We start from the raw sequence: 27292 nt of genomic DNA on the forward strand, positions 1-27292 counted from the left end.
AGATATAATTGAAGATGTTTTACATTGAGTATATGTTGAGTTAGTGTTTTTGCAGTCATATTACCTTGAACAAAGCGTTGTGTGTGGAATGTCTGTCTGCTGGAGGCAGAATCGGTGTTCTCATTGAGCACATAATTAAAGACACAAATGTCACTTCCAACTGTGAACGTCTGAAATCTCCATCAAAGCTTCCTGCCGAACAGTGATGCCATTAGCAGTAGCGCGTATATCGGAGGACAGATAATTCCATATACTTATCCTGAGTGTGGGGAATGACCTCTAGATGAGTTCACCTATCCTTCACACTGATGACAGCATTTGTCATTTGTCTCCAGGCACTTGATGCTGTATAGTTCCATTTGCCATAAAATGCCCATTTGAGAAAACTGGGCCCGTAATTTGTGGGACCGTTCATTCTTTTTAGCCTGAATTGCTAGCAGGTTGTGCTGCAATGCAGTGTCACAACATAATGTGGGGGATTTATCAAAACCTGTACAGAGGAAAAGTGGATCAGTTGCCTATAGCAACCAATCAGATTAGCTTCTTTCATTTTTAAAAAAAGGCTTCTGAAATATAAAAGAAGCAATTTGGTTGCTATGGGCAACTGCTCCACTTCTCCTCAGCACAGGTTTGGATAAATCTTCCCCAGTGTATTTCTGTTAGATAAGTAAAATATTACATGCTTAGGCATATAAATAATTTCTGCTTAAAACAAAGGGAAATTGCCACATATTTTATGTTAATGACCAAGCCTGAAAGAAAAAAAGAATATCTGAGTTAATTACTTTTATTAATTACTAAAAGAAAAAAAGTAATTGATACAAAATATCATTAAAATTTCTAAAAAGGAGATGTTGCATTGATAGGACAAACAAGTGTCACCCAATCGCCACCACTATATATAAATGTTTTAAATGAATACAACTGTTTGTACATGCATTGTATCCAGAAGATGGTGAAATATACAAACTGTTTGGTCACGTAACAAAACAAAAAATATATATATTTAGGAGGCGAGATTATGTATGAATACAGGAAAACTTTATAGTATCTGTAAAGTGCTAAACAGTATGCCATATTTAATATTGAAGGTATTATGATAACATATCACCAAAAATAAAGTGCTGGATAAGGTGTATATATTATATGGCCAGCGACATATACACTGTAAAACACTCAGGTTACTAGTCAAATAATTATATACCAAATAATATATCAAATGAATACACTATATAACAGATGAAGTAGCAAATATACTTGTATAAACAAAGATTTACTATATGTGCAGCAGGAGTCTGTAGTGACTACTATATACAGTCATGGCTGTAAATGTTGGCACCCCTGAAATTTTTCAAGAAAATTAAAGGGGTATTCAATGCAAAAACTTTTTTTTATATATCAACTGGCTCCGGAAAGTTAAACAGATTTGTAAATTACTTCTATTAAAAAATCTTAATCCTTCCAATAGTTATTAGCTTCTGAAGTTTTCTGTCTAACTGCTCAATGATGATGTCACGTCACGGGAGCTGTGCATGATGGGAGAATATCCCCATAGGAACTGCACAGCTCCCGGGACGTGAGTCATCAGAGAGCAGTTAGACAGAAAACAGCAACTCAACTTCAGAATTTTAATAGAAGTCATTTACAAATCTGTTTAACTTTCCGGAGCCAGTTGATATATAAAAATAAGTTTTAGCCTGGAATACCGCTTTAAGTATTTCTCACAGAAAAGGATTGCAGTAACATATGTTTTGCAATACACCTGTTTATTCCCTTTGTGTGTGTTGGAACTAAACCCAAAAAGGAGGAAAAAAATCTATTTGGACATAATGTCACACCAAACTCCAAAAATGGGCTGGACAAAATTATTGGCACCCTTAACTTAATATTTGGTTGGACACCCTTTGGAAAAAATAACTGAAATCAGTCACTTCCTATAACCATCAATAAGCTTCTTACACCTCTCAGCCGGAATGTTGGACCACTCTTCCTTTGCACACTGCTCCATGTCTCTCTTATTGGAAGGGCACCTTTCCCCAACAGCAATTTTATGATCTTTCCACAGGTGTTCAATGGGATTTAAATCTGAACTCATTGCTGGCCACTTCAGAACTCTCCAGTGCTTTGTTGCCATCCATTTCTGGGTGCTTTTTGACGTATGTTTGGGGTCGTTCTGCTGGAAAACCCAACATCTCGGATGCAAACCCAGCTTTCTGACACTGGACTGTACAGTGCGACCCGAAATCCATTGGTAATCCTCAGATTTCATGATGCCTTCCACACATTCAAGGCACCCAGTTCCAGAGGCAGCAAAACAACCCCAAAACATCATTGAACCTCCACCATATTTCACTGTAGGAACTGTGTTCTTTTCTTTGTAGGCTTCATTCCATTTTCAGTAAACAGTAGAATGATGTGCTTTACCAAAAAGCTCCATCTTGGTCTCATCTGTCCTCAAGACGTTTTCCCAGAAGAATTTTGGCTTACTCAAGTTCATTTTATTAAAATGTAGCCTTGATTTTTATGTCTCTGTGTCAGCAGTGGGGTCCTCGTGGGTCTCCTGCCATAGCGTTTCAGTTCATTTAAATGTCGACGGATAGTTCGTGCTGACACTGATGCTCCCTGAGCCAGCAGGGCAACTTCAATATCTTTGGAACTTGTTTGGGGCTGCTTATCCACCACCCGGACAATCCTGTGTTGACACCTCAATCTTACTTTTCTGTCCATGCCCAGGGAGATTAGCTACAGGGCCGTGGGTTGCAAACTTCTTGATAATGTTGCGCACTGTGGACAAAGGCAAATCTAGATCTCTGGAGATGGACTTGTAACCTTGAGATTGTTGATATTTTTCCACAATTTTGCTTGTCAAGTCCTCAGACAGTTCTCTTCTCCTCTTTCTGGCGTTAAAGGAGTAGTCCAGTGGTGATTCAGTGGTGAGCAACTTATCCCCTATCCTAAGGATAGGGGATAAGTTGCAGATCGCGGGGGGTCCGACCGCTGGGGCCCCCCACGATCTCCTGTACGGAGCCCCGACAGCCCGCGGGAAGGGGGCGTGTCGACCTCCGCACGAGGCGGCGGACGACACGCCCCCTCAATACAACTCTATGGCAGAGCCGAAGCGCTGCCTTCGGCAATCTCCGGCTCTGCCATAGAGATGTATTGAGGGGGCGTGTCGGCCGCCGCCTCGTGCGGGGGTCGACACCCGCTATCTCGGCGGAGAGCCGGGGCCCCGTACAGGAGATCGCAGGGGGCCCCAGCGGTCGGACCCCCCGCGATCTCAAACTTATCCCCTATCCTTAGGATAGGGGATAAGTTTTTCACCACTGGACTACCCCTTTAAGGCTGGGTAAACCAGGCAATTGTCCAGGGCCCTTTCCCCCAAGGGGGGGGGGGGGGGGCGGTCCGCCACTGAGCAGCCCACAGGGGGACCCCTGTCCCAGTTACCTTTCTGCGACCCTGCATTAATTTTAAAAATGCAGGGGCCGCCGGGAGGTAGCGCACGTAGGGACATCACTGACGACCCGTGCGTGCTCCCATTGGAACGGAGGAGCGGAGCATTAAGGAGAAGGACACGCGCTGGCTGGCATGGTTAAGATACCAGCTGCACACCAGCTCCAGTGCTCCGACCACCGCTCCTCCAGTCCTGGGACCTACTGCTATGGCCTATAGGCCATAGCAGTAGACCGTGACCCCCTGACTGGAGGAGCGGTGGATGGAGAACTGAAGGTGGGGCAGTACACAGACATACATCCTCCAGCCATACACTGTAAATGGCTGAAGGCTGTATGTCTGTGGGGGAACTATACTGCCAATCTAACGTAGGGGAACTATACTGCCAACCTAATGTGGGGGAACTACAACCTAATGTGTGGGGACCTATACTGCCAGCCTAATGTGGGGGAATTACAACCTAATGTGGGGGAACTATACTGCCAGCCTAATGTGGGAGAACTACAACCCAATGTGGGGGAACAATACTGACAACCTAATGTGGGGGAACTATACTGACAACCTAATGTGGGGGAATTATACTGCCAACCTAATGTGGGGGAACTACAACCTAATGTGGGGGAACGATACTGCCAGCCTAATGTGGGGGAACTACAACCCAATGTGGGGGAACTATACTGACAACCTAATGTGCGGGAACTATACTGCCAACCTAATGTGGGGGAATTATACTGCCAACCTAATGTGGGGGAACTATACTGCCAACCTAATGTGGGGCAACTACAACCTAATGTGTGGAACTATATTGCCTACCTAATGTGGGGGGAACTACAACCTAATGTGGGGTAACTATACTGCCAACCTAGTGTGGGGGAACTATACTGCCAACCTAATGTGGGGGAACTGTGCTACCACTCAGTGGGGGAACTACAACCTAATGTCGGGGAACTGTGCTGCTAGTCTAATGTGGAGGAACTACAACCTAATGTGGGGGAACCATACTGCCAGCCTAATGTGGGGGAACTACAACCCAGTGTGGGGGAACATACTGTCTACCTAATGTGGGGGAACATACTGCCTACCTAATGTGGGGGAACTACAACCTAATGTGGAGTAACTATACTGCCAACCTAATGTGGGGGAACTACAACCCACTGTGGGGGAACATACTGCCTAACTAATGTGGGGGAACATACTGCCTACCTAATGTGGGGGAGCTACAACCTAATGTGGGGGAGCTACAACCTAATGTGGGGGAGCTACAACCTAATGTGGGGGAACTACAACCTAATGTGGGGGAACTATACTGCCAACCTAATGTGGGGGAACTATACTGCTTGCCTAATGTGGGGGAACTACAACCTAATGTGGGGGAACTATACTGCCAATTTAGTGTGGGAGAACTACAACCTAATGTGGGAGAACTATACTGCTTGCCTAATGTGGGGGAACTGCAACCTAATGTGGGGGGAAGTATACTGCCAACCTAATGTGGGGCAACTACAACTTAATGTGGGGGAACTATACTGCCAACCTAATGTGGGGGAACTATACTGCCAACCTAATGTGGGGGAACTATACTGCCAACCTAATGTGGGGGAACTATACTGCCAACCTAATGTGGGGGCAACTACAACCTAATGTGGGGGAACTTTACTGCCAACCTAATGTGGGGGAACTACAACCTAATATGGGGGAACTATACTGCCTACCTAATGTGGGGGAACTACAACCTAATGTGGGAGAACTATGCTGACACCTAGTGTGGGGGAACTATACTGCCAACCTAATGTGGGGAAACTATGATGACAACCTAATGTCGGGGGAACTATACTGCCAACCCCTAATGTGGGGGGAACTGTACTGCCAACCTAGTGTGGGGGAACTATACTGCCATCCTAAAGTGAGGGGAACTATGCTACCAATCTAAAGTGGGGGAAATATCCAAAAATATAAAATTGTACTATTCTAATCCCTATAACTCTTATTTTTTTTCTTCTTTTATATGGGGATGTATGAGGGTCATTTTTTGCGCTGTGATTTGTAGTTTTTATCGGTACCATTTTTGTTTTGATGGGACTTTTCAATTGCTTTTTAGATATTTTTTTATGGTGTTTGAAGTGACCAAAAGTGTGCATATTTGGTCAGTGCACTATTATGACTTTTGGGGCCCCACTTTTGATTTTGCCCAGGGCCATGCTAATCCTAAAACCGGCCCTGGTCCGGGCTTAGACACACAATGCAAAAACTTCTCTCCTTTTTATCTTCTTTCAGGTGTGGTTTTTATATTGCCCACATATATTGCCCACACCTGTTACTTGCTCCACGTGAGATTAAAGGAGTATCACATTCCTGAAACTATCTTATTTTTTCACAATTTTGAAAGGGTGACAATAATTTTGTCCAGCCCATTTTTGGAGTTTGGTGTGACATTATGTCCAATTTGCTTTTTTTCCTCCCTTTTTCGGTTTAGTTCTAATACAAACAGAGGGAATAAACATGTGTATAGCAAAACATGTGTTACTGCAATCCTTTTCTGTGAGAAATACTTCATTTTCCTGAAAAATTTCAGGGGTGCCAACATTTACGGCCATGACTGTATATACATATACCCAGTTGTCCTGGGACTACAATGCAGTTAAATTATACATGACATTGGCTATATTATTGTATATATTTATTTGTACACCTTATCAGTCTTTTTCATTTATCTGTTTTTTGTTTTTTGATTATACTGATCCTTAGAATAAGGTTAACATTACTACTGGCATATAGTGGAAACAAATCCCAGCCATAAAAAATAAAAATAATAATAATGTTTTTTGATGTATTGTGTGTACAACAAGGTGTCACCATAAAGTACAACTTGTCCTGCTAGTTTTCATAAGTATACACTGGCTGAAATGTTCGGAAGTCATGGGGCGAAAAAAGGAAATAATTAAACCTGTGCACCCAAAAGGCCAACAGGGCACTTTAAAAGGACAGAGCTTTGAGGAGGCACCAAACATACTACAAAACTACTGCTAAAATAGGAGACACTCCACTTATCACAGTTTGGCTCTTACTCCAATAGCTGACCAGTAGACTTGAGTGCTACCACCTAAAATAAAAACCTTGTGGAAAAAGCTCCTCCTGTGATAAATGTTCTTGTCATCTTCCTAGACCGAAACTTAGGAAAGGCATTTTATGTTGTTTTTCTTTCCATGGTGCATGAATCACAAATGATCAGTAAAGCAGTCTGCCATGAGCTGACACTGACATTTGTCAAATGGTCCACTGTTTTTAAGGAGCCGACTGATAAATGTTATAGCCTCAGAAGTAAATCAATGTTGTATTGGCCAAGTGTGTATGTGTTTCCATATCCCCCTGTGTTCTTAACTGTTCACATTCAGGACACAGGCGCTGTGAAATAGTCTAAATTAAGCAAATATATCATTTGTAGCTGTGGATTTCATCATGTTTGTGCCCTTTGCTGGTGACTTTAAATAAGTGTTATGTATTCTAAAGGTCACTAAACCTCATTCTGTACTGTTATTTTATGTACTACATAAAGTAACCTTTATCGATTTTTGACATTCTTTTGCTTTAATATCTAGTTCAGGAAGATGTGAGGTGAAACAGCTGTAGCACAAAATGTTATCGCTAACCTTACTCAGTGTGATATTTCTTGATGTAACTATGGTTGCCTTGTTCTCAATGACTACTAGTAAAGACTGTTATCCCTGATTTTGTTCAGTCATCAGTTTACCTGCTACCATTCATGGTTCGTGCCAATGAAAAAAACTAAATCTACATTGACAAATGAACTTGTTCTACTTATCATGTGTCTTACCTGGCTAGTATCTGGCCTTTTTCTTAAACATGTTGTTTTTCCTTTCTCGCTGTAGATTTTAATTGTGAGTGCCACTGGTCTGGCAGGCATCATGCTGCTCAACTACCAGAGAGACTACACAGTATGGGTATTGCCACTCATTATTGTCTGCCTATTTGCCTTTCTGGTTGCACACTGCTTCCTCTCCATCTTTGAAATGGTTGTGGATGTCCTCTTCTTGTGCTTTGCCATCGACACAAAATATAATGATGGCAGCCCAGGGAAAGAATTTTTCATGGACAAGGTTCTAATGGTAAGTTTCTTATTCTGTGCAACAGAGGTGGCATTTCATGTGTGATTTCTAAGGCTGTATGATGATTAGAGTCCCTTAAATATTTTTTGGGACAATCTGGTACAGGGGTGGTGCTGTTTGGGGGGTGGGAAGACAGGGGTGGTGCTGTTTGAGGAAAAAATTGCCTAATAAAAATAATTATATAGCGCATACAGATTCTGCAGTGCTGTACACTCAATATTGGTTTCCTGTCCCCATTGGGTTTCATAAACTAAATTCACTTATCAGTTTGTTTTTGGAGTGTGTGCAAACACAGAGAAATGTTTTCCTTGGTGGGATATGAACCCAGGACCCCAGCTCTGCAAGGCAACAGTGCTGGATAACTCCTTTTAAAGGGGTACTCTGGGGCTAAACTATTTTTTTTTCCCATATCAACTGGTGCAAAAAATTAAAAAATCTTAATCCTTCCAGTACTTATCTGTATACTACAGAGGAAGTTGAGTTGTTCTCATCTGTCTGACCATAGTGCTCTCTGCTGACACCTCTGTCCATATCAGGAACTGTCCAGAACAGGAGCAAATCCCCATAGCAAAATTCTCCAGCTCCGGACAGTTCATGACATGGACAGAGGTGTCAGCAGAGAGAACTGTGGTCAGAAAGAAAAGAACTTAACAACTTCCTCTGTAGTATACAGCAGCTGATAAGTACTGGAAGAATTACATTTTTTTTTTAACAGAATTAAATTACAACTCTGTTTTAACTTTCTGGCACCAGTTGATTAAAAAAAAAAAAAAAAGTTTTCCACCAGTGTACTCCTTTAAGCCTATGGCTGCCACTAGAGGATCTATAGTGTATAAGACTTATTATTTTAGCAGTATATGGGCCATTCTTTAGTGCAGTGTTTCCCAACCAGTGTTCCTTCATCTGTTGCAAAGCTATGCCCCCAACATGCCCAGACATACTTTGGCTATCTGGGCATTCTGGAAGTTGTAGTTTTGTAACAGCTGGAGGGACGCTGGTTAGAAAACACTGTCCCAGTGTGTGGGTGATTAGAACAGCACTGTCAAACATATTAAGAAAAAAAATGAACATGTATAAAAAAAAATTCTGTTAAAGGGAACTTGTTTCCAACCCCCCATGACCGAGATTCGACTATCTTAGGGTGCCCTCACAACATAAATGGGTTTGACAATTCGAAATCTTCAAATGGGGATGATCTTAATTTTAATAATAGGAGTGACTATCCAGAGATGGGCTAATTAAACAGTCAGGGGTGTAAATATTTTACTTGAAGGGTATGTATGCCTATTACCCACCCCCTGACTGTTTAATCCGCCCATCACCTTATCGTCACTCCCATTTGATGTTCTCCTGAATTGTCAGACAAACTATAAACCCTCATATTTCAGGAATGGGAGAGGGTACTCTAATAATCTTGTTTGTGGGGGTTGGCCACATGTCCTCTTTAAATTGTTTGTGTTAATGTTAACTCCCTGTTTTATGTAATTCAACCTTTATTATCCATTTCTTAGCATCACCTTGCCTTAGATGCTATTCTTTGTTGCTGTATTGTGTAATGGTAATGTGCAATGTTTTTACAGGAATTTGTGGAAAACAGTAGAAGAGCAATGAAAGAAACTGGTAGTGGAGCAGAGGGCAGGGAGCTTAAACCGATGGTAGGTGCAGGCAAGGAGATGACCCTGCTGCAAGAATTTCACTTTTACTTCTTGCCCCTTACTCTCTTCACTGACTGGGCTTCCTCTGGTGACTACTTTGTTGTCTGCGTCACACAAGATGTTCTTCTTTTCCTGCTTATCTGCCTGCCCATCAGCTGGCTAGCAGAGTTAATGTCGCAGCTAAGACCATCACTTGTAAAGGCAAGCTGAAAGAAATTGTCCCGACCTCTTCCTTGTGGGAGGACATCTAACCTATTGGCATATAACCTCTTGTGGAGGTAGCATTTCCATTACGTTAATGGACATAGTCATGTCTATGAAACAATGTAGGTAGGGCACATTTGTCCAAATGTTTCTTAACATTGGCTTATGCAACGCAAATTCTTGGCCAGAATATAGGAATCTTGGTTACTATGCTAATTATTGATGGTATACTGTCTCATTGAGTCGGTTCCTTAAGGTGGCCGTACACATATGTCTGTCTGAACCTGCTAATTTTGGCAAGACTGGTGGACTATCGGATGTGTATGAAGATGATTGTCTCTTCCTTGGTGGCATATGTTTGTTGAAAAAGTGTTGGGCATTATCAACATGGCTGAACCTTTGTTCTTGTGGGACATGAGGATATTGGCGGCAGCTTATTTTCGACCCACACTGAAAATACTTGCATGCTCTGCAGGGAACGCGTGTAAATGGGGAAATAGGGAGGGATAATTTGCCTGACAGCCATCTAACATTTATGGTTCGCTTTGTAATCGTATTTAACATAACACCTTTCTGCACCACTAACTATTTAATCAATATGTCTGGAAAATTGGGAAGTTCCTTTCAGCTTGTTAGATCCATGCCTTTCATGCAAACTGGCTTGTTTGTGTTATGTTTGTAACTTATTTTGATACATTATGCAAAAGTGTTGGTAAATATTGTGGCCCAGGTCCATGCACATCAGTACATTCTGCGTAGGAATATTGCATTTCTATTTATCTGTAAAGCTCTGTTTCCACTAAACTTCTTCACTTTATTATTTAGGGAAACTAGGCCTACTACAATATTCCATCTAGTGAAAAAAAAAAAGGAAAAGCTTTTTATGCTTTCAATATAAATTCAGTAAAAACAGAGCAGACCATGATGGATGCTATTTTTAGCTAACATTATGTGCTGCAGATTTCGTGCAACAGGAAATCTCTAGTGGATTTTGTTGACCATTGACTTCAGTTAGTCCGCAGCACATCCTACACTGTTGCAGATTATGTGTGGACCCCTTGAAGTCACAGGGTAGCAAAATCTGTTGCAGATATTCTTGCAGCATAAAACCTTTTTTAAGTCAAGCAATAGTATATCCAGAGCCTAAACATTTGTGGTGTGTTTCCATATTCTGTATTAATGCCAAATAAAAGGTCAGTGTTTGTCAGCATTTGTGGGATGTGAATTACACATGGCTCTTACAACAAGCACTTCTCCAGATTAAAGGGAAATTATTCTGTTTAGTCGTGTCCGTGTTGTGCTGTAACCATGAATTTCTTTCTATTCGCATTATGTATAGTATCCTGCAGGAATTTTAAGGGAGTTTGGCCACCTTACAAGTTTTTGGAAGAAATCATTGCCCTGAGTGTCTGTGTGACTTACTCATACAATCCTCTCTTTGCGGTCCTCTTCTCTGTAGTGATGCAGTGCCGTCCTATGTCCCTGTATGCAGCCTGTATTCTCATTGTCCATACATGGATGCCTATGGAGAAGTCACTGTGCCTCTTCTATAGCAATAACGTGTATTGACGTGTATTGTCACATGCTCCTCCATAGACAGTCACCTATGGAGAAATTAGGACCAAAGAGAAGGCTCACTGTATGTAGTCAAAGTAAGTCACAGATCTTTCTCGATAAGTTCTCAAAAATCTTTATAAAGGTGGCCAACCCCTTTAAGACTTTTCTTATTAGGCCTCCCTCATGGAATTCTAATAGACTAGCTACAACATTAAATATTCCACCATCCAGTTTTCTCTGAACTATTGTAGCATAATATGTACAAAGGAACTTCTTCTCCCCACTAACAGATCTTTTTTTTTTTTTTTTGCCCAAGAGTTTATGGGAAGTTTCTCTTAGAAGTGCATGAAAGATTATTGTAGTCTCTTGGAAAATGTAGAAGGTTATTTTCATAACAGCAAGAGCTGGATCAGCAGGGGGTGATAGTGGAAGGAAGAGAACATTGTTATTCTCCTGTACTTGAAAAGTGCTGGAACAATCTTTATAACAGCATGTTCATCTTTCTTCTGGAGGCTATAAAATCCAATATCACAAAAAGTGATACTAACTACTATATGTAGTTATTTCAGCAGTGACATTTATGTTGCTAGTCCCATAAAGTCTACCAGATTCTCCCAGGATCAGTCTAGAGAGTTAGATAACTTACATTTATTTTGTTTTTAGTATTTGTATAAAAAAAAATACAAAAATAAAAAAAACACTCCCTGAAAATTGTTCATAAATCTTCCCTCTAATTTCCTCCCCATCTGTCAGAAGCAAAGCTGCTTTTTTGCTAAACAAAAAGTAAACATTCAGCTTTCAGCCTTAACCCCCTTCCAGCAATTGGTCATATATGGGGGAGATTTATCAAAATCTGTGCAAAGAAAGAGTGGTGCAGTTGCCCATAGCAAGATCAGATCAGATTGTTTCTTTCATTTTTAACCTTTTGGGGACGAAGGGCGTACAGGTACGCCCTTGCATCCATGTACGTAAGGACAAAGGGCGTACCTGTACGCCCTGGTCCCGTTCCCAGGGTTTGAAGCGTGCTCACGAGCTGAGCTCGCTTCAAACCTGGTGGGTCTCGACTGCTATCAGGACCCAGGGTTAATGCCAGGCACCGCCGATCGTGCCGATGCCCGGCATTAACCCTTTAGATGCCGCGATCAAAGTTGATTGCAGTGTCTAAACCGAAAGTAAAAGCATCCCGGCCACTCAGCGGAGCTGATTGGGACCATAGCTGTGAAACAGCGATGTCCCAATCAGCTGAGAGGACGGCGGGAGGGCCCTTACCTGCCTCCTTGCCATCCGATCTGTGATCTGCTTCTTCCAGGCTGCATAGCAAGCTGGAGCAGCAGAGCACCAATAACAATGATCAATGCTATGGGACAGCTTTGAACATCTTTTTTTTTTTACATCAAAAGATTGCATGATATAGCCCCCTATGGGCGCTAAAAAAAAAAAAAGTTTATACAAGTGAATTAACCCCTTCTTAATAAGTTTGAATCCCCTTTCCCTTTTTTTTTTATAAAATAAAAATAATCCTATGTGGTACCGCCAAATGCATAAATGTCCGAACTATTAAAATATAAGGGTACCGGTAGTTAAACCACATGGTCGATGGCGTACATGTTAAAAAAAAAAATCCAAAATTGTGCATTTTTAATCACTTCATATACCATTAAAAAAAAAATAATTAAAGCGATCAAAAAGTCCCATCAAAACAAAATGGTACAGATAAAAACTGCAGATCACGGCGCAAAAAATGAGCCCTCATTTTTTTTACAGTAGTAAAATAATATAAAACCTACATGAAGTACATATCATTGTAACTGTATAGACCTACAGAAATAAGTTGTCATTTTACCTAAAAGTAAGCCCCCAAAAGTTACAAAATGATGTTTTTTTTTTGTTTTTTTTTCTCACCCCACAAATAAGTTTTTTTGTTTTTTTTTGCCGCAGATTGTTATAAAATAGCTGATGTCATTACAAAGTACAATTGGTGATGCAAAAAACAAGCCCTTATATTGGTCTGTAGGTGCAAAATTTAAACAGTTGATTTTTAGAAGGGGAGGAGGAAAAAACTCAGGAAGTGCTTCTCTGCACTGAGCTTGATTGACAGAGCCTCACTGAAAGCTGCAAAGAGCCTCACTGAAAGCTGCACAGAGCCATTCTGAAACATGTATAGAGCCTCACTGAAAGCTGCACAGAGCTTGAGGTCTTCTATTCATCACAGCTCTGCAACCGTGTGAGGATGGTCCCCCAGCAGGCTTTAGTGATGTCATGCCTGCTGGGAAACGCCCACTTTCTCCTGCTGGGAGATTGCATGTGTGCAATAATAAAGGTATGATATAGAGCTTTTTAAAGGGGTACTTTGGCCCTAATACATCTTATCCCCTATCCAAAGGATAGGGGATAAGATGTCTGATCGGGTGACCCCTGCAATCTGTCATTGTGCACCCACCTTTGTGAGCTCTCCGCAGCGCTGGAGGCTCCAAATGTGTAGCGTGATGACCACGAGTCTGGAGTATCGTGACGTCATGACTACGCCCCGCCCTCTCAATGCAAGTCTATGGGAGGGGAAAGATGTATTAGGGCCAAAGTACCCCTTTAAAGCTCAGAATTTTTTTTTAGGCTGGGAGGAGTGTTAGGAGTAGTTAGGGAACATAGCCTGAGTTAATTTAGAAAAGTTTATTTGGTGACCGGTGCTTTTTAAGGTCAAAATGGGCGGGCTTGGTCCCCAAGAGGTTAAAGAGGCCTGTGAAAAATGAAAGTAGCAATCTGATTGGTTGCTATGGCCAACTGCGCCACTCTTTCTCTGAACAGGTTTTATTAAATCTCCCCCATATATGTCCATTTTTTAGTGGTGCCTTGCCGCATATGGACATATATATGTGTCCATTTAAAATCATGGCGCTGCAGCTGTGCGGGCCATGATCGTAGGTGGAAGCCGGCGATAGCATGTTGCTGGGCACCTGCCTCAATTGTCAGGAGCGGAGCTCCCATCCTGATAGTTAACCCCTTCAGTGCACCGATTGCGGTGATGGAGGAAGGGAGCTCCCTTTTTTCTTCATTGAGACTCCGCAATGCGATCATGGGGTCTCAGTGGTAGCCATGGCAACCAGAGACTTCCGAACAGCCTCTGGTTACCTGGCTACGAAAGCAATGAGGCTCCCTCCAAAACAACCTGCACGATGAAGGCTGTAATAAAAATTAACCCCAAAATGGTACCACTAAAAACATCAACTCCTCCCGGAAAAAAACTTGCCATGGTTTTTCAAAAATGTTTATAGTGTAAAAGTAATAAACCATCAAAGTACATATGAGGTATTGTCATAATAGTACCGACCTGCAGAATCAAATTATCCTATCCTTTTATACAGCTTGGTGAACACAGTAAAAAAAAAAAAAAAAAAAATCTTGCCCAAATTACTGCTTTTTAGTAGAAAGCGATCAAAATATCAGGTGAAACCCCAAAGTAGTACCATTAAAGACTGCTAATTATACCGCAAAAAATAGGCCCTTGCACAGCTCCAATGGTAACGCATTTTTATAAAAAAAATTTAAACCAAAAAATGTTGATTATAAATGTGATAAACCATAAAAAAAGTATATAAATTAGGTATTGCCATAATTGTACCAAACCACAGAATAAAGTTAACGTGTCATTTATACTGCATGAAGAGTGAAAGTAAAAAAATTTAATAAAAAAAAACAATGGCAGAACCATTTTTTTTTTATTTGTACCACCTCATAAAATATGGAATAAAAAGCGATCAGATTGTCACATGTACCCCAAAATGGTATCTATGAAAATATCAATTTGTCTCGCAAAAATATTTTGGAACCCAAAGGCCTCTCTATCTTCATATGATGCCTACAAAATATCCTAAATAAAAGGAAGACACAAAATCCACATGGTGCTCAGTGATGTCTGAAGCCTGTGTGTCATAAAGCGCACAAGGGTCACATATGGAACATTTCCAAATATGTCAGAATTAGGCAAAGAAACATTGAGTTGCATTTCTCGGTCAGCATCCGCTGAGTTACAGAAAAATTTCATTTACACTTTACTTTGATTTCTGTGAAACACCTAAAGGGTTAATAAACTTCCTAAATGTCATTTGTCATTGATTTTTTTTCTTTAAAGGGGTGCAGTTTTTATAATCGGGTGATGTATAAGGACTTCTAACATTCAGGCCCCTCAAATCCTTCAGAACTAAACTTGTCCCTAAAAAGATTTGTTTTTAAAAATTTCTCTCTAATTATAAAAATTGCTGCCTAACTTCTAAGCCCTGTAATATCCTAAAAAAGTAAAAACATTTAACAGAAGATGCCAACATAAAGTGGACATATTGTAAATGTGAAATTAATAGCTAATTTGTAAGTCATTAATATCTTTCGTACATATAGAGAATCTGGAATTCAAAAAAGTGCTAAATGTTGACTTTTTTTTCCAAAATGTAATAGTTTTTCACACAAAAATGTATCAACCAAAATTTACCAGTAACATTAAGTCCAATATGTCATGAAAAAACAATCTCAGAATCACTTTAATAATTTAAAGTGCCCCGAAGTTATCACAACATAAAGTGGAACAGGTCAGATTTAAAAATAGGCCTTGGTCCTTAAAGCGTACTCGTCAGATCCAACAAAACACATTTTTTAAAATATATCACTCAGTACCTAATCCTGACCATGTGCATCAAATTTTTATGTGTCTAGCAACTTTATTTATTTTTTATTACACTTTTAATTTAGCTCACTAGTCAGAATTCCTCTCAAAGGAGGGGGCGTGGCCTCACTGTGCAGGTCTCCGCCCCCTCCCTCGGTATGCTGTCTGCTCACATCTCCCCTAGCATTAGCAAAACTACAACTCCCAGCTTGTCCTCACTATAGGTAGCGGGACACAAGCTGACAGTGGGAGGATTTTTCTTCCAGCTATGAGCCCTGCGCTCACAGCTGTCAATCAAGGAAGTGGGTCCATGATGTAGGTGATGATGCATGGACACAGCAGGACTAGTATGTGTCCAAGCAGGCAGGGGGGGTGGCAGTTGTTTGGCCTCTTCAGTATGAAATCATGAAAATTTTCTGTTGAAAGCAATTGCAAAATCTATTGGTTATACATGCTTTACAACATATCACAAGTTTTTATATCTGACAGTGCCCATTTAAGGACAAAATTGACCTGTTCCTGAAGTTCCCATATCTGTAGTATCCCTGCTGTTCTAAATTACTCTACAAATGAATAATGTCCTGACCGTGCAAAATAAATGTGCAAAGCTGTCAGGCTGAGCTAGATGTGCACCTTACTGGGGAAGGTTGAGTTGGTCAGAACATGCAGATCTTACATCACACATCATCTATTATATTAAAATTTTTGATATGTATTATTTTTACATAACCAGTATCTAGGAATGAACTGAAACACCTGGTTTTCATCTTTTCCTGTTAAAATGACGTGTCTATTTAGTACATAGGTACATAACTAGTTAAGAGCAATCTTGGTTCACCCATTTCTGGCTGGATTCCGCATGTGATGTATATAACAGTTTGATACTTCTCTTATTCCACTTGCTATACATTTTCTGCTTTCTTCTGCCCCTTGCTGTGTGTTTTGTTCTCCATGCTGAATTCCATCTAAGATCATCCTTATATGACTTTGTTTTCTAGGCTTCGGGAACGAGTTCAGCTTGAATCTAGCCCAGCAATATCGGACCCCATTGACATTCCAAAATAAACACGAGCAGCCAAAATAGAAGCAGGGTTAATAATTCTCCTGTTTACTTATATAATTTGCTCCATGTATCCTATGAGTTGCTGCCAGCAGCATTGTCACCTTTACAGTCTTTTGTGTTAGTTGTGCAGCGCGTGAAAAAGGTCAAGCTACAAAACTTGAATGGAAAAGAGATTTCCAAGCAGAAGTAGGTATTTTCCCTTTTATGATTTGAGTCAGGTTTGATGCTTTAATACACACGAGGCAATCTTTACACTATCACCTGTGCTTCTGTGTTCTTTATTACAGTGTCAATGTAATACAGGAATCATAGGGTTCTTATTTTATCTTTTTTTTCGTATAATTGTTTTAAAATATTGACAGTTCTTGGGAATGATGAGGGAATAAATGCAGATATATATTTTTCATGTTTTTTGTCGCTTCAACAATTTTTTTTTCCCTTGCCCTGACATTTCTGTACACTCCTGCAATTTGCACTAAATGTAACCTTAATATATATGGTACAGGTTGTCCTATGCTGGAGGTCTATGAAAGTGTAGACTCTGCAGTCTGAGAGGTTAGGCGCTTTGCAGCAAGAATTATACTCTGCTTGTCTCTTCAATGTTCAAAAGACAAAGATCTATTCCAAGGTTTCATATTCTGAAAGTGAGTCGCCTGCTGTTTTGCTGTTTACTTCCTGCTCTTACAATTACTGTAAATGTTATTGTTTGTATTGAATTCATTCTAGTACTGCTATTCACAGCAGACCTCAGGTTATTTCATTGCGGTTGTCACCTTACCAGACAACTGGTTTGCTGGTGAGTGTCTATGCAGAAACATTTATGCCATCACCAGAGGTGTCAAAACAACTGGCGTACACTGTTTTGTGGCATCTGTAAAATGTCCTCTCCAGAAGAATCGGCAGAGACTTGATAATATGGCGTCATCAAGGGGATACATTCTCACACTGAACAGGGCTCATTTAGCAATACTTCTTGGTGGCAGTTCTCTCTACTGTAAAAATTGAATTGGAGACTATATTGCCAATCTCTCCGATGGCATTTTTTGGTTATTGGTCAATGGCCTGTTTCTTTTGAGTGGTTTCCAAAAGCTTTAAAAGAAATGGCCTTTAATTGTTTCTATATTTATAATGTTGGAGAAGTCTGTATGTCTTATTTTTGCTGAATTTCTGTTGTTCTCTCAAAGGGGAAGTATCTTTATACACTGTTGATAATGATAGACACCTTTTTCCCCTCTCTTAAGCAAGACAGTAAATCAGTAGCCCAAAGGGAGTGACGTTTATTTTCTGTTCAGGATACTTCATCTTTGACAGTGGCGATTATTTGGGAAAATATACATTTGCATATGTCTTGTTTTTAATGACTTTTGTAGGAAAACAAAAAATAAATAAAAATGGTTTAACTGTCTTCATTTATTTTTCTGCTGCTAAAAAATGCAATTTCACTTAATACAAATTCTTAGTTTTTTGGGGGGGCGAGGGGGGCAGTGGATGGTAAGAAGAATATAGTAAGTTGATGGAATGAGGACTGTCAGATGTCTGTCAATGTTCCAAGTGCATCTAACCCTTTATATCTGCTATATCACAGATCCAGACCAGCACCATGGCTTCTTTTATAAATTATACAAGTGTGAACAGAGCCTTAATTTTTCGTGTTTTTTTTTTTTTTTTTTAAACACGTGTATGATTTGTTTTCCGTACACAGAAGCGGTTTACCATATGTGGTCCAAAATACGTCAGCCATTTACCCCACAAATTCGCTTACAGTGATTGTCTGTTTCAGCTGTGTGCAGCCATTAGGTTGTTTGATTTTACCCTTACTACTTTTAGAATTGCTACTAGTACAGTTTTGCCTGCAAATACAGTGAAACGTCTTTAAGACAACCACCCAAAATTTAACAAAAAAGTAATGTTCTAGGGAGGTGGTCTCAATGAATTTATGAAACTGAAAATCTATCACTGGGAATCTGCTCTGTATAAGAGTGGTGGTCTTTTTGAGAGGTTTCCCTGTACTGTAATGGTAGGGTCACACGTAACTGAGCCACAGAGACAGACCCTAGTGTGCCTCCTGCTGTGCCTGCTCATAGTAGCAATCCGCCGCTACAAGCAGACACACACAGGACCTGTGAGTCAACATTCGCAGTGTACTCGGACATCACAGCCGCTCTCGGAGCAGGGGGAGCGACCGCATTGTAAGTCGACCTGCGACTCACTACCCGACTGTTGCTGACTGTCTTATAAAGCATTTTTTAGCCTGATCAAAGCTGCTAGAAAGCAGCAAAAGGTATACCTGAAGAGTTATACAAAATTTTGTTACCCTGTGATTTAGTTTATGGCGGGGGTACAAATTTGTGACAGTTGTGCTTTAAACTATGAGGAGAAATCTTTTTCTATATCAAGGTGTCAACTTAGACACTGTGGATAAAGAGATTGTCCAGGATTAAAGAAAACTGGATACATTTGTGGTAAAAACAGTGTTGTACCTATCCATGTATTCTTTCCGCTTCATTACCAAATACGTTTTTATATCTGGACTCTGGAACAAAAATAAATTAAAATATTTAGCTGCCCCAATTCTCTGTTGCATCCGTGCTAGCCAGGGCTTGGACATAAAGATTTTATTTGGTCAGGCAATCTCTTTAAACTATGTGCTGCAAAACTGTAATAACAAACACTAACATGTGGACAGGTTTGGTACTGGTTTTACAGTTTTGTACTGGTTTTAAACTGCCCGTGTTGTTCAAATCCATTCTGGACAACCTCTTGAAGAGAACACTACAAACATTTGGCACCATAATGATGCGCTATTGTAATGCACTCTATTAACACATACATCTATTTTATGACACTATAATCTCTATGATCAGAAGAAACTATTTTCCACCAGTATATAAATTTTTTTTATAACTGCGTATCGTAATTTCCACTTCATAATTGTCCATTACACTAGCCATTTCCTTAGATAACAATGAACATTAGCAGAGTTATGCCAAACATTAGTAACATGCCATTGGAATAAAATGAAATTAGCCTTTTTGCGAAAGAGATCATAAAGAGATTTAATTATATATATTCGAAGAAAGAAAAATGAAAGCTTTTTTATGGGTAGACTCCATCTTGCATTCAGTGCTTTAACAGTCAGCAATTGTATTTAGCATGATTGTAAGATAGGTCACCAAATAAATTTAAACCAAAATACTTATAGGTTGCTGAGACAACCAGATAGTTAAACACCCAAATACAATACTCAGCAACACAAAAAGTATGCAAAAGTATATAAAGCTTTATTGAAAATACAAAATTACATATATTAAAAACAGTATATGGACACAGTGCACAGAACTGAATGGAGGGCAGGAGATATAGCTAATACATTGGAGAACTGAGTGAGGACAGATACATATGTATCCAAAAAAGCTCTAACATGAAACATATTGAAAAAGGATAAACAAAGATCCTTACAACAACGATTTGAAGAGTAAAAGCATACAAAATACCATAAAGAGGATAGTCACCTGCACTTACCCCAACATACGTTTCGCGCTAGTGCACTTCGTCAGGGGGTGTGATTGTAAGATACTATTACACACCAACAGGATCAGCAGGGAGCTAAGTCACATGTTCAATAGAAATACAGAAGTTGAAGTCCACTCGATGTTTCTTAAAGAGGACCTGTGGTCATTTCTAAAATTGCTATGTACTGATTTGTATAGATTCCTTAGGGGAGGGACCTTTTTACAGTATGTCTATGTGCTGTCCTGCCCCGATCCAGAGTTAGGCAATGTTTTATTCCCATCTGACAGATTCCTGAATCTGTCAGATGGGCGTGCGTAATTATAATTCGGTGGAGGTATGGGTGGGCTTAACAGGCCAGGGGTGTGAATAATTTACTTCCTTGCAGTACGTGCTCCCCTTGCTTCTTTTTGACGCAGTATGCAGGAAACTAATTCACCTCCCCCCTATACTTCAGCATGTCATAATTATGCACGCCCATCTAACTGATTAAGGAATCTATCAGATGGGGATAAAACACTGCCTAATGCTGGAACAGAGGGGCGGACCGGCCAACCATAAAAAGGTTTGTGAGCAGCCCCCCTAAACAATCTGTATATACCAGTAAATAGCGATTTTAGAAACTACCGCAGGTCCTCTATAAAAAGCATAATTCTTTAGTGTTCCAGATAAAATACATAATCCAATAGGCTAACATTCCTGACACGTTTCGGTCACAGTACGAAGGTTGTACTGTGACTGAAAAGCAACAGGCATGTTACAATTTGGATATATGGACCGTATTTATTGGGGTATACCACGCACCGGCCTATAACACGCACCCTCATTTTACCAAGGATATTTGGGTAAAAAAAAGTTTTTTACCCAAATATCCATGGTAAAATGAGGGTGCGCGTGGATACCCTGATACACCCCCAGGAAAGGCAGGGGGAGAGAGGCCGTCGCTGCCCGCTTCTCTCCCCCTGCCTTTCCTGGGGTCTAGAGCCCTGCTGCCGGCCCTTCTCTCCCCCTGGCTATCGGCGCCGCTGCCCGTACTGTCCCCCTGACTATCGGTGCCGGCGCCCCATTGCCGGCGCCGATAGCCAGGGGGAGAGAAGGGGCAGCGGCACCCATTGCAGGCGCCGCTGCCCTGTTGCCTCCCCCCATCCCCGGTGGCATAATTACCTGTTGCCGGGGTCGGGTCCGCGCTGCCGCAGGCCTCCGGCGTGCTTCCCCTGCGTCATTGCTATGCACAGCGCGGCGTACTGACGTCATGCGCAGCGCATAGCAACGGCGCAGGGGACGCACGCCAGAGGCCTGCGGCAGCGCGGACCCGACCCCGGCAACAGGTAATTATGCCACCGGGGATGAGGGGAGGCAACGGGGCAGCGGCGCCGGCAATTGGTGCCGCTGCCCCTTCTCTCCCCCTGGCTGTCGGCGCCGGCACAGATAGTCAGGGGGACAGAACGGGCAGCGGCGCCGATAGCCAGGGGGAGAGAAGGGCCGGCAGCAGGGCTCTAGACCCCAGGAAAGGCAGGGGGAGAGAAGCGGGCAGCGACGGCCTCTCTCCCCCTGCCTTTCCTGGGGGTTTATCGGCGTATAACACGCACATAGACTTTAGGCTAAAAATTTTTGCCTAAAAAGTGCGTGTTATACGCCGATAAATACGGTATTTTATCTGGAACAATAAAGGATTATGCTGCTTAAAAAACATCCATGCTGGACTTTCATTTCTTTTTTGCACAGCTTACATATTTTGTAGTCTACTGTATACTCAAAGGAATTTCCCTATTTAATAACAAAAAACAAACCGAAGTACAACAATAATTATATACTTTACTTGCCTGGTCTAGGGAAGTGCTGGTACTTGATGCTCCAGTCCCCACTGATGACCTTGCATCTTCAAGTATTTTATAAATTGCTTTTTTTTACTTCAATAGCTTTAGTTTTCTGACTGATATAGATAGATAGAGATATAATATATATATATATATATATATATATATATATATATATATAATATATATATAATCTAATTTTAAGTTTTATGAGCTTTGCCATGCTCTATAGAGCTGTTGTTCCAAGCAATTGTACTGTTGCAGAACTGCCTAGTGAGGGAGAGGTTTGCTTCTACTCTGAACAATTCCTGGAATGTACAGGGGTGGCAGCAGGGAGCATCATGTCAGATTGAAACTACAAGACTTTCTCCAAAATATCATTTAAAACTTTTTTTTTTTTCTTTTTTTTGTTTTGCTGAAACTTAATTGTCACTGAGGAAGGATGGGATGTTGGGATTTGCTGCCTGTGGTTTGGCCAACATAAATCTGCCAACATAAATATATATATATATATATATATATATATATATATATATATATATATATATATATATATATATAATTATTTAAATTTTTTTTTTAAACTTAAACCATCTACCTCACTTAGGCTGTTTCACACATGCCTTTTTATGTCAGTAAACTGAGTATTAAAAAAAAACTTGTGTAGCCATTGCTTGTAGCCATTTTCACACAGCAGTATTCAGGTCATTATTTCCTTCTCGTTCGATAAAATCGTATTTTTTTTCCTGTGATCCAACACCCCCCAAGTTTCCATTAAACAAGACAACACCAGTAGTTGTTATAAAACATAGAAGAGGTGAAGGTCTTTTCCACTTTATGAAGCAAAAACAGATCCCTCCAGGACAGCACAGGATAGAGCTGGCGCAAAAGACTTCAAGGTAAAAGCAGATTTATTTTACCCGGCATGCAACGCGTTTCGCTGGATAACCAGCTTCATCAGGCATGTAGGGAAAGGGGGGAGGACTAGGGATATTTATACAAAGACATTAACCCATACATTGCTGGTAAATAAAACGCAATGACAGGAAAAACATGTACAAATTATATAAAAAAATAATAAATATTTAACAAGTAAAACATATAAAAAGGTATATGGAAAACAGTTCATGCTAGCTCGCGTTCTCGATCATTTCATTTAATCCCTCTGGAAAGAGGGAACATAAAGAGAAAATCCAATAGGACTCTCTATTAATTAGTTTCTGGAAGCGGTTTTGAACGGCAGATGGTATAGCCTCAATAACTTTCAAATTTAGACAATCAAAATTCCCTGCATGTGTCTGGCAAATATGACGAGAGACACTATGTAGCATGAACTGTTTCCCTACATTCGACCGATGTTTATTCATGCGGGACCGCACCGTCTGAATGGTGCGGCCCACATATTGTAGACCGCATATACAGGAGAGAAGATAAATAACATAACTGCTCTCGCAGTCGTGTAACCCATTAATAGAAAAATACTTTTTTGAAACATTAGAAACAAAATTATTACCTTTATCAATCATAGTGCAGCATTTACACCTGACTTTTCCACATGCGATAGTGCCATTATTCTGTTCTACAAATTTATAGGCATTAGAGGGGTTGTTTCTCAGACCATCACTACGGGCAACCAAATTACACAGGTTCTTAGACCGGGTGTCACATTCCGCAGGTCTAAGTACCTGCGTAATTTGGTTGCCCCTAGTGATGGTCTGAGAAACAACCCCTCTAATGCATATAAATTTGTAGAACAGAATAATGGCACTATCACATACCGTATTCATTTACGGTATCACACTAGGAGCGCCGTCTCCCTTTGTCTATAGTTTTCCACTTTATAGCTTTCCTCTGTCTGTTTCACTTCTGGTTTTGGCTTAGAATAGCGCATGTACTATATACTGGACACCTATTTAAATCAATGGGATACTTCGGGAGCCGGCCGTGGCAGTTTTCAAGCACAACGGCAGTGTAAACCTAGCCTTACAGATATTGACTGAAATACTACTGTAAGTTCAAGTAGCCTAAAGCTAATTTGTGTATTCTCATCTGACATGGCTTGGTTCTTAAAAATTATTTCACACCCAAAATGCTCCCAAGGTACGACATTCAACAAGAGAGTCGCCACCCAAAATATCAGTGGCGTTGCTAGGGTCGGTGTCACCTGTTCGGTAGAAAATGGTGTCACCCCATACCTATCTCCCCCATCCAAGTAAGTTTTTAGCCTGTTGTGACAGACGCCACTATTGTAGGGCATTGTGAAAAATTCCAATATAATAATCAAATATACCAATTGCCACAGAATGGGAAAGCGCTAAAGAAACTTTCACTATTTAAAACTACAGCTCCCACAGTGACTTAAAGGGGTACTCCACTGGAAAACATTTTCTTTTAAATCAACTGGTGCCAGAAAGTTAAACAGATTTGTAAATGACTTCTATTTTAACCCCTTAAGGATGCAGGGCGTATGCATATGCCCCCGTTTCCGAGTCCTTAAGGACTCAAGGCGTATGGATATGCCCTGCGTTCTTTCAGTCCCTGCCGCTCAACGGGCATGGACCGGACCGGGATCCCTGCTGATATCGTTCAGCAGGCATCCCGGCATATCGCCCGGGGAGGTCCTGAGGTCCCACCATATCAATTCAGACGTGCGATTTGCGGTTATATCGGGTCTCTGGTGACCCGGAAAAAAAGGGTGAATGGGGCTGTCTGAGACAGCCCCATTCACCCTTACTCAGCAGAAGTGAGGTGGCACGGGTGCTGCCTTGCGATCACGTGATTGATCGATCGGAACGACCGATCAGTCACGGACCTGCTGGGGACGGCGATCAGAGCGGAGATCGGCGCCGGAGGGTTCTCCTACCTTGCCCTGGTCCGGCGGGGGTCCCCTCTGGTGGGGTGGCGGCGACAGGAGCAGCAGGATCGGCTGCAGCAGCGGCAGCTTCCCGGGGCAGGATACAGCAGGAGGTAAGGCCTCTTCACTTCCTGTTGTTACTTAGCAACATCTCTCGGCATGCAAAAGCCAAAGGGCAGGCTGGGAGTTGTAGTTTTGCAACTGGTGGAGTTCCAACTACAACTCCCAGCATGCCCTTTGCTAGTCTGTGCATGCTGGGGGTTGTAATTATGCAACAGCTGGAGGCACTTTTTTTTCTATGAAAGTGTGCAGCCAGCTGTTGCATAACTACAACTCCCAGCATGCACAGACTACCAAAGGGTATGCTGGGAGTTGTAGCAGTGTGCCTCCAGCTGTTGTAAAACTACAACTCTCAGCATGCTCGTCGGCTGTCAATGCATGCTGATGTGTTTCGCAACCAATGTGCCTCCAGCTGTTGCATAACTACAACTCCCAGCATGGATGGTCTATCAGTGCATGCTTGGAGTTGTAGTTTTGCAACAGCTGGAGGTTTCCTCCCCCCCTGTGAATGTACAGGGTACATTCACACGGGCGGGTTAACAGCGAATTCTGCTGCAAGTTTGAGATGCGGCAAATTTTCCACTGCAGCTCAAACTCCCAGCAAAGAAACTGACTGTAAACCTCTGCCCGTGTGAATGTACCCTAAAAACACTACACTACTCAAAATAAAAAGCAACACTACATACCCCTACACAGTCCCCCCCCCCCCCCCAATTAAAAATAAAAATAAATCTTGTACAGCACTGTTTCCAAAATGGAGCCTCCAGCTGTTGAAAAACAACAACTCGCAGTATTGCCGAACAGCCACTGACTGTCAAGGAATGCTGGGAGTTTTGCAACAGCTGGAGACACCCTGTTTGGGAAACACTGCCGTAGGGTATTTTTGTGACGGATTCAAATCCCCAATTTAGTCCTCAAATGCGCATGGCGCTCTCTCACTTCGAAGCCCTATCGTATTTCAAGGAAACAGTTTAGGGCCACGTATGGGGTATCTCCGTACTCGGTAAATTTTGGGGGCTTTTTCTCCTTTTACCCCTTATGAAAAGGTAAAGTTGGGGTCTACACCAGCATGTTAGTGTAAAAAAAATAAAAATAAAAGAGTTTTGCACTAACATGCTGGTGTTGCCCCATACTTTTAATTTTCACAAGCGGTAAAAGGGAAGAAAAAAAAATTGTAATGCAATATCTCCTGAGTATGGAAATACCCCATATGTGGGCGTAAAATGCTCTGTGGGTGCACAACAAGGCTCAGGAGTGAGAGTGCACTATGTACATTTGAGGTCAAAATTTGGGATTTGCACAGGGGTGGCTGATGTTACAGCAGTTCTGACATAAACGCAAAAAAAGAAATACCCAGATGTGACCCCATTTTGGAAACTACACCCCTCACGGAATGTAACATGGGGTATAGTGAGCCTTAACACCCCACAGGTGCATGACAAATTTTCGTTAAAGTTGGATGTGAAAATAAAAAAAATAAATTCACTAAAATGCTGGTGTTACCCTACATTTTTCATTTTCACAAGGGAGAATAGGAAAAAAGCCCCCCCGAAATTTGTAACCCCATTTCTTCTGAGTAAGAACATACCCCATATGTGGATGCAAAGTGCTCTGCAGGTGCACTACAATGCTCAGAAGAGAAGGAGCACCATTGGGCTTTTGGCAAGGGAAGGTGTCTGAAATTGAAGGCCATGTGTGTTAACAAAGCCCCTATAGTGCCAGAACAGTGGACACCCCCCCCCCACATGTGACCCCATTTTGGAAACTACACCCCTCACGTAATGTAATAAGGGTACAGTGAGCATTTACAACCCCACAGGTGTCTGACAGATTTTTGGAACAGTGGTCCGTGAAAATGAAACATTTTATTTTTCATTTGCACAGCCCACTGTTCCAAAGATCAGTTAAACGCCATTGGGATGTAAATGTTCACTGCACCCCTTATTAAATTCTGTGAGGGGTGTAGTTTCCAAAATGGGGTCACATGTAAACACACATTGCCTCCCACTTCTTTTCCAACCAAATTCTCTCACCAAACGCTCAATGGCGCTCCTCCTCTTCTGAGCATTGTAGTTCGCCCGCAGAGCACTTTACATCCACATATAGGGTATTTCCTTACTCAGAAGAAATGGGGTTACAAATTTTGGGAGGCTTTTTCTCCAATTACCCCTTGTGAAAATGAAAAATTTGGGGTAACATCAACATTCTAGTGAAAAAAATCAAATTTTTCATTTTCACGTCCAACTTTGTCAAACACCTTTGGTGTGTTAATGCTCACTGTATGCCTTGTTACATTCCTTGAGGTGTGTAGTTTCCAAATTAGTATGCCATGTGTGTTTTTTTTTTT

General features: G+C 41.3%; 1 protein-coding gene across 1 annotated transcript in view; it reads left to right on the top strand.

Moving 5' to 3' along the window:
- SLC44A1 (solute carrier family 44 member 1) overlaps window positions 1-18108 on the top strand; it is a 158734-nt gene extending 140626 nt beyond the window's left edge. The window contains exons 14-16 of the mRNA XM_056520228.1: window positions 7338-7574; window positions 9155-9229; window positions 16640-18108. Coding sequence (XP_056376203.1) covers window positions 7338-7574; window positions 9155-9229; window positions 16640-16663 — 336 coding nt within the window. The 3' untranslated portion in view covers window positions 16664-18108. The remainder of the gene's footprint in view (window positions 1-7337; window positions 7575-9154; window positions 9230-16639) is intronic.
- Window positions 18109-27292: the final 9184 nt, after the last annotated feature.

This window comes from Hyla sarda, chromosome 1 (genome assembly GCF_029499605.1).
Source record: "Hyla sarda isolate aHylSar1 chromosome 1, aHylSar1.hap1, whole genome shotgun sequence".
Classification (NCBI taxonomy): Eukaryota; Metazoa; Chordata; class Amphibia; order Anura; family Hylidae; genus Hyla; species Hyla sarda.